Consider the following 12,500-nt stretch of genomic DNA (forward strand, 5'->3'; position numbering starts at 1 on the left):
CCACACGAACGAAAAACTAAAAAAGTTCAGAAAAATAAGTGCTCGTAATCAGAAGTCAACCTCACTTAGTACAACTCCTGTTGTGGGATTCGTTGCAATCGTGGCAGATATATCTGCAGTTTGCAAAGGTTTAACGTAGTACCCAGAATAAAGGGCCACTGTAGCCTGCGGTCACAATAGCTGAACGCTCTGCTTAGGGGACAACAGACTGTCACCATCAAGCTTAACCCGAACGATGAAAGAGACACATATAGCCGCTTAGCTGCAACAAAGACTAATCTTAAGGACCAAGTATTTAATTATTGGAAAGAAGGACGCATTAAAGGCAACACTCGCATTCAAGGAACCCCAAACCAGAAATCTCCTGCATTGGAGCAACATTCAAGCAAAACATGTGGTTAAGGTGGGCTCGCGCAAATTATAACGGCGACTGTATGTCTATATAGTCATGTTGGGCTCGTATCTTAGACTTAGCTGCAATGCTGACCACTTATCAGCACAGATAATTACAGAACGTTAGGCGCCAAGTCACGGGAGCGTAGACCGACTCGGGGACGAACCAGTCTTCATACGAGTGTAGTCTACAAGCCTTTTAATACACTTTTTACACACACATAGATTGTAGTATCACATAGAAACGAGTTGGTAACGTTCTGTTGATTGAAACTTTATTACATATACATTGTCATTTCTATGATAAGAAAGAAGCCAAAAAAGAAAGAAAGAAAAAGAAACACCAGCACAGTACCACGCTCTAGACAATTCCTCACGCGATATGTGACATTCATTGAATTCAAGCAGGGATATCAGGAGCTTCACTCTACACGCACCTCGCTCTCAAGGTCGAAGGACATTTACGCAGGCTCGTGGGGTTTCATTCAAAACGATGCTTAACGTGCAAATATAGTACAAACTACCTTTGATTGTAACGAACGCGCATAATTGCAATATTCGTAATACTCAAGAATTCGGAGTAAATAATAAAAAGAAGAGTCTGCATTACCACTCAATTCTTCGGGACCTGTTGAACACACACGTACAGGGAATAGTTGTTAACCGACTTCCTCGCAACTTCAGCGTTGGCACAGTTTTGTGTATTTGGAAAAGAAAACACAGCTTCTTTATACGTTTAATGTTCCTAAAGTTTTGATCTGGTCGTTCACGCTTGAAGTAAATGAATTTGTTAATGATATTTTTGCAATTACCGATCTTGTTGAAGCTTGATGAATGCATGCTCATCGTTGCCATTTGCATCCGACGGGCAAGTTTACATCTAGCCGTAGTGAGATTATTTCTTTCAGTTTTGACGTCTGCCCCACAATTTTTCTTCCTCTAATACCCGAACTCATTCTTTCATTCTTCCTCGCTGCCTGCGCCGAAGTTCATTGTGTCACTGTACACCGATTCATGTTTTACTATCGGTCGTCATCTGCATTTAATTGGTTTTGCCATTTTGTCATTTCACCATATTACTTTAGGAACGATATCCGCGATTACCCGCTCTTGAATCACTGAAACATGTATTCGCATCGCGCAAAACAACACACAAAAATATAATAATGATACAGAAAACGGTGAGAGTAGCGTTACAGCTCGTATCTCACGCGGCGAACGCGGATTTGATCTCTGGCCGAAGTGGAATTTGTCTTGTTTCTTTTTTTCGTCGCCCATTGCGGCGGATGATGATATCACTAAACCCACGGAGCTAGTCATTAGCGACTATTCGCTGTAAAGGGATTTCGACGGGCACATGTCGACGGAAACGGACAAGTGCGAAACGACCGAACAATGCGAAATTAGACAAAGCTAGGTGTGTGACAGGCAGCAGAATTAGGTCCATCAGGTCACCTTCCTGCATGCGCCTACATTCATGCTCTGTGCAAGAATGGCGCTTGATCTCAACACACATCGGCACGAAAACAAGACAGCACACAGCGCGAAGAAGTACAGCATGGAGGTACCACAAGTTCCTTTACATAAGAGATGCCCAACCTTTCGGGACGAAATTACAATAGCGAACAAATCGCGGCTCCATGCCGGGTTCGAAAACAAACGAAACCAGCTATATGCAGCACCATCCAGGATTTCATTTTGTTCAGAGTCACACGCATATACTCTCGAGCACTATAGATATATGTATACATGTATTAATACAACAACAATGCGAATCGGTCGTGTCTGTGTGTTTTGACCTCACTGTTCCTTTCTTTTCTTTTTTGTTGTTTTTGTTTTTTTGCACATCATGTTCTCTCATGAATCAAAAGACTTGAGTTGACACTCGGCACACAGTATCAGTATAGGCAACAACATCGGGCCCGGCCTCTCTTGTAAATGGAAGACGTTATAGGTTGGGAAGCAGCTGGAGTTGCGTTTGGAGGAAGCGTGGCGCTACGTTTTATCAAGTTCAGCAAGCACGTGTTATCTGTCGTCTGAACATTGAAGCACGCAAGGAGAGTGCTGGTAATAGCGGAGGAACCACGTCGTCCGCACTGTTCATACATGCAGCACTGAGAGAGCAACATGTTCCACAAACTTCGGAAACGCTCGTTTCTTTAGGACATTGAGGATAATAGCGAACTCGGAAAGTTGGCACCGATACACGATTAACAACAGCCCCCGAAAAACTAACGCTTATAAAGACACAGCTACGAAGAGGAACAAGGTGTTGACTTCTACCAGCAACAAGACAAAAAAAAAATGCGTTAGGTCAAAGTCAGCCATTTTTAAAGAGACGCTTTCTTTGGCTCTCCCTCCCTCCCTCCCTCCCTCCCTCCCTCCCTCCCTCCCTCCCTCCCTCCCTCCACTTTCCTATTGCTTGAACGGCTGTCTGTCTGAGTATAGTGGGCCGATACGGGAGACATTGTACCAATTGGCTGGACCGATCCTAGAGATGGTGCAATAAAAAAGAAACGGTGATTCGGTGGGCTGATTCTGGCACCAGTGCGCGAGGTGCGTACCCGTAAGGGTTTTTAACACGCTTTGTCATGCGAGCCAATCCTGGTGACAATGCAAAAGCCGCGGTACCCACACGCGTCATAGCACTTAACCATTAGTGCCAACCAGTAAGTGTCCCCAACAGTATTATCTCAGCAGGTTGACGTAGAAGCTATCGCTTGACCTTTACAATTGATCTCCAATGATTTCGGCCCAGTTTTCTTTTTTTTTTAGTCACATGTATTAAGTAGATGTCGGAGCTCTTAGACGCGCCGATTACTTATGTGTTCTGACTTGTTATAAATCAGTAAATAATAAAAAAGGCATCCCTAGTTCCCGCCGTAGCTGTCTCTTTCAACATCCGAGTTTTTCGCGCTTTTAATAATGCACATTTACATATATTTCGTCACCCACAGCATACACGCGGTGTTAGTCACGTCATTGCATGTAAGCTACTAAAGCTCCGACGATTTCTCACACATTATCAATAGAACGTGAGTGTTCTTAAGAAGATATGTCGGCAACAGATCAAGAAACACTGCATAGACATCTTCAGTAACACTTGACACATGAGCAACTGCATGTTTCTACACAATACCGCAGCTCGCTGTTCCGCCAGTAACTTCAACAAAAACGCAGTCTGATATGTGACTCTCTATTATATATTAACAACAAGGCAGTCAACACTCGTGACGTCCGAGTGAAAGATTTTTATGTGTAAACTGCAAGTATATACTTGTTTCTGGAGCCTTAACATCAGTGTCGTGAACGCTTCAAGAAAAAAATTGTCTTCTAGGTTCTTTGCCACATCTTCGGAAACATGGCTGCTTATTTCTGTATAAACACGTAAAATGACGAGTCTGTAACTTGATCGCAGTTCCTTACGATGTATGTCTTTTGTTTGCAGGTTTCACAGCATTACAACAGCTCTCGCCTTCACTATTGTCACGCGTTGAAAGATCACTGCAACATTTTACGCAACAATGAGCACTTCTTGTAAATGACGCCCTAAAAAGTATGCACATTTAAACACCCATCTGTGGGAAAACAGTATGGTAGGGACGACAGGAATCTTTTGGGTGGCAAATCCCGGAATACAATATGCTCGCCGCACACAACCTACGTCACATTGATTCTAATTTGACTCGACACATATCAATGATTGCTGCACCACTTACTCGCACACTTGAAGGCTGGAAAACGATTATGCAAATAAAATACGCGGAAACCCGTGAGATACATAGAGTGGCTTCAGCAGGGTGCATTTGTCATGCTGTGGATGACAAAATTTCCCCCTTAATTGGAAGACTCGGTGTTGTAGGCGGGAAGGCCGCCTTATGGCTATCTACGGAGGGGGCTGTATAAGAGACATCCAGACTCCTACAACCACACTGACTAGCAGCCGCGGTGATGAGTCATGGTCATATATGAGTCATTCTGTATAGGCTAGCTAAATGGATGGCTAGAATTCACAGCACACAAAAATTGTACAACCCCGAAGATTGCAGAACGCTCAGGGAAGCTCTTTGTGGAGGCGTTGAACGTTCAAGTGGAAGACTCTGATTTTGCATTTGTTCTGGCGGTACGCTTACATATTTTCCTTCGCAGCACACACGGACTGTGCGACTCTGAAGAATTGCAGAATGCGTAGGCGACAGCTATCCGTTAAAGCGATGAAATATCCAATGGAAGACGTTTTGACTTTGCTTTCGTTTCAGCCGTACGCCGAACTTTTTTTTTTCGTTAAAAGCACACAGAGATATAGTACAATCTTGTAGAAGTGTAGAATACGTACAGGCATTGAGACGATAAAAGTTTAGGTGGAAGACTCTTTTGACTTTGCCTTGGCTTCAGCATACGCTTAGCAGTTTTCGTCCACAGCAAACCGAAAGTGTACAATCCTGAAGAATTGTGGTATACGTATGACTAACTTTTTTGCTGTGACGATGAAACTTCTTGGGGAAGATCCTTTGACTGCGGTTGTTTTAGCAGCACATTTAACTTGTTTCCTTCACAGCACACAAAAGATGTGCAATTCTGAAGAATTGTAGATTGTGTAGGAGGCAGCTGTTCATTGACATTGAAATTTACAGTGGAAGACTCTTTGACATTGCGTTTGTTTCAGTGTACGCTAACCGTTTTTTTTTCTCGTTCACATCACATAGAGATTGTGAAAACCTGTAGAAATCTAGAAAGCGTACAAGTCTTCATACGATAAATGCTCAGTTGGAAGACTCTGGCTTTGCCTTTGTTTCAGCAAACGCCTAGCCGTATTTGTTCACTGCGCACCGAAAGTGTGCAACTCTGAAAAATTGTAGAATGCTTCCAACAAACTGCTTGTTGTGACGATAGCAGTTTCCGTGGAAGACTTTCTGACTTTGCGTTTGTCATACCACACGCCCAGCTGTTTTCATGTGAATCTAAGTACGTCTGAAAAGAACTGACGTGCTATTTATGTAGTAATTATGCAATCTAAACTCACAGCTTAGTATTGCAGCTTCGAAGCCCGTTAGATATGGAATTTAATGTTTTTATTCGCTGAGTAGATATCCCGATATTTGTGAAAGTATAGATACGCCATTATTTGTGAAACCTGGAGTTAACTACGTTGTCCGTAAAGAAGTATTTGCAGCATCATCTAGTTAAAATGGAAGACTCATCTTTGAGCTAGCAGTTCTCTTCATCGTATGCCAACTTTATATGACTTACAGCAAGTGTTGAAGTACCCCAAGCCTGCTTACGCAATGAGCGCATTTCTTCTTTTATTAAAGTAGCGTAGAAGTTATTCAACATTACTCGGCAGTCATCATCATTTCGCAGCAAAGCCTTTTCGTTGTGCGTGTGGATGTATTTCTTTTTTGTTTCTGAAAGTCCTGTTTCTAGATTCAACGCATTTACCTGCTCGCAAAGCACGTGATAGTTTCACAACCATTAAAGACAGATGATGGTTTGTGGATATGCTTACTTCACTTAAAAGATTCCATGGAAGACTAAAATTTAGTTTCACTTTAATTGAAGTATGTGCTCCAAATAAAGGCAGAACATATACCTTGCTATTTCTATCCGCCTTCTATATTTTTTTAAGCATTGAATGTTCATGCCATCATAAAGCATCACTGCGCGTTTACAGTTGGTAGCATACCAAAAAAGTTTTTTAGCCGAAATGTCGTCACAGGCCTTTTGGAATGATTCTGAAGAAAAGAAATTCTTACTGACGCGAACTGCAACATGAGGCGGTGGTCAGCAAGGACTACGCAGGGACTACTTTCGTGCATGAGTAAGGCGTTGCGTCTCTACAAATTCATTCCTCGTTGTCAAGACCTTAACGAGGACATCTCCGTGTGCCAAAAGTGCTCATGCCGGACCGAGAAACCGTCCTTTACATCTTCTCAAGTTCGTTCGTGACTTGATGGTGCTTGGGCTGGACTAAAATTATCGAGCGTGTTCCCTGGCTGATATTCACGGACATCTTGGTTATCGTCTCATTTTCTTCGCCCCATTGATGGCATGCAAGTGCTGGCCATCAAAACTGGCCGTTTCGAAAGAATCCAGTAAATCTGCAAGTGCTCTGCCTTTTCAGGCAATACATTCAAGTCCACAGGGCTTCAGGCAATGCGAGGGTGCTGCCTTATTCCTGTGGCTGACCGCTTCGTTTTTCGATGTGCACTTTGTAGCTAGCTAAATCAGTGATTACATCCACAAGCACAGTCAGTGGAAGACATATCGGCATAAATTTTAGGCAGACATAACTTACTGCCATCTCATTCGAAATGAGTTGCGTAGCTTCGATCTGCACATTGCATGCAGTTGCGATGATTTCCTGCTCGACCGTGCTTAAGAAAACGATACAGCAAACAGTCGTAGTCTGTTCAAGAATAACAATTAGCTGACGAAGGTTCAGCAGGATATCAATGTTTCAATGCTTAAAACTCGTCGCCTCAAAACTCAGCCTGTTTCGTAACCTTCGAAACAATTCGTCTTGCTTATTTTGCCTAGGCACTGGATGACGGTGCTGGGAGGTATACCTCTTCGGGAATAATGTCTGAGAGAGCAGAGTGCTCTAGCACGGGTTTGTTCGGTAACTCGTGCGTTTCTTCAAACTATACTGGTTTCACTTGAAAACATAGCGTAAGCAGCATTGTTAAAACCAGAAATAATAAAAAAGAGCAATTAAGGTCGCTTCGTCCCAACGAACGTGAGGGTGTCTTAACTCAGTCTTACCGTAGCTGCGAACCTATCGACTGCGTGCGTAAAGTGATTGTGCCACGTAGCTGATTAGTTCTACTCCCCTAAACGATTATCGGTTTGGCACCACTTATCAGAGGTTTACAGCGACTACAGTAGTCTTACTGAGCCAAGCTTTGATGTAGACGCACGTCTTCGTGAGGTTCTCGCTCACGAAACCTCATCGACCCAGCTAGGGAAGCTCGCTTAGTCGCTAGGGCCGTTATTTTTTCTTTATATCCCGTGCCGTACCGTTTCGGCGTTTCACAGGAAGGAAAGCCTCTCTCGCAATGCGCACAAACATGCATGAACATGTCAACTCAGACTCACGGAACACACATACAAACAACAATAGAAGGAAAGAAAAGCCTTATCGCTGCGCGCGATATTAGTAACGAGGCACGTTCTAAGATTCTATGACCGGCACGTGAGGCAGCGGAAGGTGGTAGGCCTCCACAAGACCTGCGAACGAGGTGTAGATGCCCACGAGGCCAGAGAAGCCCCCGAAGCACATGATGAACACCTCCCAGCTGATGGAGTACCACTCCATGGTGTCCCACTTGAGCTTCATGTGGAAGTAGCAGGGCCAGATGAAGGACAGCATGGTTCCAGTGAAGCTCCCGATCAGACCCATGAGCAGGGCGAAGTACGGGATCGAGATGGCCAGTAGCATGGTGAATATGACGAGCCCTACCCGCAGGGCCAGTCCCCACACCCGCAGCTCGCCGTCGATGGCGTAGCAGGACGGGAACAGGGTCTTGGGTCGCTCCCGGAAGTAGGCGTGCTCGATCAGGGCTGACGCGGCGAAGTATGGCAGCGGAAAGGAGAAGAGCGCCTTGGCGACCAAGATCAGGTTGACGACTATCTTGAAGCCCTTGGTCGGCAGGTTGTTGGTGATGACCTCCTGGGTCTCCTCGGCAAACGTCAGGAAGCAGACGTACGCGAACAGCGCCTTGAACACGGCGGCCGCGATGTGGCTCCAGTTGAGCATGCAGTGGAACTTGGTCTTGTCCGCGAGGTTCCCTTCGAGCGTGGGCAGGAAGATCTGTGACGTGTAGCTGAAGACGACGATGCCCATCGTGACCGGGAACTTGTTGATGTTGATGCGAAACTGGACCTTGGCCCAGGCCCATTCGGAGGCTCGGCTCAGGCAGAAGCCGAGAATGATGACGTTGATGAAGAGGTGAGTGACGGTGCACCAGAAGCTCAGCATGGATACGGACCGCAGGTTCTTGAGGAAGGCGCACGGAAGCAAGACTATGGTGGTGAGCATGATCCAGGACCGCTGGTCGACGGCGCCTTCGGGGAAGGAGCCGATCATGAGGTCTCCGCAGAGCACCACGTACAGGATGCAGGTCATGAGCAGTTCGATGATCTGGGCGATGTTGACGGCTTTGCCGCCCCACCGGGGGCCCAGCACCGTCTGGGCCACGGCGACGTAGCTGTCCCGGACTCGAACGAGCTCTCCGCGCTCATTCGGCTCGTAGAGGCAGTCCACGAGTATCTTGCCCGTGTGGCAGCACATGTAGGCGACGAAGACGAGGGCGAAAATGCCCCAGTAGCCACCGTGGAGCACCGAGTAAGGCAGGCTCACGATGAACATACCCTGCGAAAAGAGAGAGCGCAGAATGAGCGTGTCAGGGCATTCTTATAGACGAAAAGTGCTGGCTCTATCGTGGTGAGCTTTTTCTCTACAGAACTTGTGGCTCGATACGAAACGCTTCTTTTTTTTTTTGTATGAACTGCTTGAAATCGGACGTCGACTTCGGGATCGTTCAGCCTGCGAACACACATAGCCGGTGCCCGCTTTTGCTCGCAAATCGCTGTCGTGTCTGTGTGCCGCGTTTGATAAGCAATGATATTTATGCCGAGCGTTATGTAAATTGCACAGATTCAATCTCCATATATATAGACAAAGACAAAGGAGGCCGCAAGCTTTGAACGCAGAAAAGGTGCCATAACGAATTCAGTTGCAGCCCCAGGGTGCCCAATACTTAACGGCTGTGTTAAAATTCTGGTGAATGACAAAGTTATAGGTAGATTGCAGTGAAATTAGCTTCGTTTTTTCGCGAAGAAAAATGGAGGACTTACAAACAGTATTTTACTCCTACGCAGAACCCGCCGTTGCCAACGTTGCCCAAACTTCTCGGTATAGCGTTCGTGAAGTCCCTTAGAAGTCCGGAAAAAAATTATCCCGAGGACATGTTGCAATAAGTGGTTCAGTTGACCACGAGCCCATACTGTTTATTTCGAAAAACAGTTTTTTTTTTATCCATTTACGGAAGAAGCAGCCACGCGGTGGTAAAATAGGCCGGCGAAGTACCGCAACGGCAGGCCAAATGAGAGCGTTCATTTATCTAGTAATCGGCCGTGCCATTAGTGACATCTGGAGCCTTTCATGCCATACGCGTCTTTCTTTTTTTTTCTTTTCACCACATACTGCAGCCTTTCTATTTGTTAATGTCCCACTCATCACTTCATCATCAGTGACTCGAAATGCCTGATTGGCGAGCCCGTGCATCGCAGCGTGAATGAACCAAGCCTCAGGCATAGGTGATGAACCTTCACTCAAAGCCTGGCGTCGCGTCCCCCCTGCGATCCCCAGTACAGTCCAACGCTCGCAGAGAGAAGCGGTTTGAAGACATCAGACCGCCACTGGCGTCCCTTGCGCTAAGCGTTTGCGGTTCCCATAGCTCGCCGATATCGGGTGGTCGCCCGGGTGGCGGGAGATAGACGAGATGACCATTACCCGGCGCGAAAGGAAGAGAACTCCCCGCGGGGTTGGATTGCTCTTGTCGAAGCTGTCGTTATTCTTTAATCCCATTTCTGGCGCTGTAAAACGCACAAAAGAAACCAGCGATCTTGCTTATCTCTCTCTCTCCCTCTCTCTCTCTCTCTCTCTCTATATATATATATATATATATATATATATATATATATATATATATATATATGTGGAGAGGATACGATTCGTATGATTAGGCTTCCAGCAACGACGCAACATTGGTCCATCATAGAAGAACATCATAGATGAACAAAACAAAAAGAGCCAATTATCAGAGCGAGAATATTCCCCTTCCCCCCTCCCTCCCCCCCCCCTTTTTTTACTGCTCTAACAAAGCGCTCCTTCCGAACGCTTTGTTAGAGCAGAAAAAAAGAGGCTTGGAAAGGGAAGTGGTCAAGAGAGACTGTCTAAGATGCTGTGAAATTCGTTGAGTGTTCCTTGGCTTAATTTGAATGCGCATTTCTATCGAATTGTATCTTACTGGGCGTTAAAGCATTAAACGCCGGCATAACTATATAAAAGAAGAAAACGAAGCAAAAAAAATAAACGTGGCAACTGCCACAATAGGAGGCACAACGCCACCCTGCTTTCAAAAGAGCACTGACTTCCGAGAAAAAAAAAAGGGAAAAAAAGGAATGGAAAGAAGGGAAGAGGCGACGAGCCGAGAAGGCTAAATAGAAGCCGATACAAGATCATCGTCTTCTGTAATCAGCACTGCTCGAAAGAAGTCCAGAGTAATGTACTTCTTCTGTATGGAATAGACGAGGCAGTGAAAGAAGCAATTCCCCGGGAGCTGGAGGAGAACACGGTAGACAAAGTAAAAAATCCGCCTTGCAGACCCGATCGTGCTTAAACTTCCTTTCTTCCGTGAGAGTGACGCGGCCCTGCATTTATCGCGGGCGTCCCTCGGAGCGCATTACTGGTACCACAGAATTGCGAGGCTTGTTGAGATAACCGCAAAGCTTCTCCTCGAGGCAGGTGATGTATAGCCTGCCTTCGAGCGATAGTCAGGGTGCGCTTCAGGTCAACGTCGAGTCGTCTCGACGGGCGTCTTTTTTACTGTGGGAAAAGTGATTGGGACACGGAATGATCTGCAAAGCACAATGGAGTGCTCTTGACAGCATTAATGTATTTCTTAACGGATGGTGGCGTTTTGTCTCGTGGTTATAAGCCACGTCGCTCTTCTTTTTATTGTTGTACTTTATATTGAAGCGTTCACGTAATTTAATTTCTGTGCTTGGCTGTCTGCGTGAGAGTGTGTGTGTGTGCGTGTTTGTGTCAGTGTCCGTGTGCAAGTCTGGGTTACAGGGCCTGGCCTTATGCATTGTTTGTGGCCTGACTTCGTCTGTCATTGTGTCACCTAAGGTTTTGTGTATATAAGTATGCGTTACCTTTATGTGTTATTTTGGAGCCTTTATTCGGATCAGCACTGCCTTGTGCTACAAAGGGATCGTTTGCCTTTTCTTCTTTTTTCTATGCGTTTTACGTGAAAGGGAGTATCTGGCGATAGCCTGAAGGGCGCAAACAACACACAAGAATCACGATGGTGATGAACACGCATAAATGCAAGGGACAAACAGAGGATGTAGATAGCGATGGATAAACGTTTTTGCCAAGAAGTTCATTACTGAAGGCACAGCAGCAATCGACATTCATAACTGATGTACGTACTTTATCAGTAAACAACAGTTGGGATGACTGACGTACTGGCGAAAATCTGCTCTGGGTGGAGTACAAGGAATTAAGACTTGTATCACGCAGCAGTTGACTGAGGCGCCGCGGCTGTTTTACTAAAATTATTCATCGTCTCCATTAAGCTGCCCTCTCCCAACTCTCCAAGTTCCGCCTAATGAAAATAAAAATAAAGGCACACTACATCAAAACAATAAAGACGCCAATAGCCAGTAGCACTCGATATCTCGCGTATTCGTCTCAATTTGTGCCCGGCAGAGGGGACACTTTAGTTTTTGTTCAATTGGACGCATAAAGTATGGAACTTCGGCATCGATTGATTAAATATCTATTTATTCGAAGTAACTACAAGCCAAACTGCCGCAGGGCTCTTCTTCTAATTATGCTATCTGCTCCTTTTACAGTAATAATGGTTAATACACTGTTGCAAAAGTCGCGTTATTTCTTGAACTCTCCACCCCCACGCCTATTAAGCATCGCGTCTTTAAGAATGGGCCGCCAGCCTACGTGCTGCACCGTTTGGCAAACGGTAGGGAACGTGATCTTGGGTGCACCCAGATCACGTGAGCTGTGTGTGTTCGTGACTGCTGTTTTCGTGCGTGATTAAATTGTTCGACGGAAAAGGTGACCGCTGGTAGGGTAGAAACCATGGTGGCTACACAGACCCGGGCTACGTGAAGCTGGCTGCGTGCGCAGCTGTTGTTTTGCGTGCTGTTAAACTGCTTGCCCGTAAAGGTGACCGCTGGCCGAATCTGAACCACGGCGGAAACACGCCCGGCCTACGGGAAGCCGTCTTCGTCCGCCGCTATTGTTTTGTGTGCGATCAAATTGACTGCCGGTGAAGGTGACCGCCAGTGGAGTCCGA

General features: G+C 45.8%; 1 protein-coding gene across 1 annotated transcript in view; it reads right to left on the reverse strand.

Moving 5' to 3' along the window:
* Window positions 1–2,859: 2,859 nt before the first annotated feature.
* VGAT (vesicular GABA transporter) overlaps window positions 2,860–12,500 on the reverse strand; it is a 38,714-nt gene continuing 29,073 nt past the window's right edge. The window contains exon 4 of the mRNA XM_050176115.2: window positions 2,860–8,764. Coding sequence (XP_050032072.1) covers window positions 7,565–8,764 — 1,200 coding nt within the window. The 3' untranslated portion in view covers window positions 2,860–7,564. The remainder of the gene's footprint in view (window positions 8,765–12,500) is intronic.

Source organism: Dermacentor andersoni, chromosome 9, assembly GCF_023375885.2.
Source record: "Dermacentor andersoni chromosome 9, qqDerAnde1_hic_scaffold, whole genome shotgun sequence".
In the NCBI taxonomy this organism is placed as follows: Eukaryota; Metazoa; Arthropoda; class Arachnida; order Ixodida; family Ixodidae; genus Dermacentor; species Dermacentor andersoni.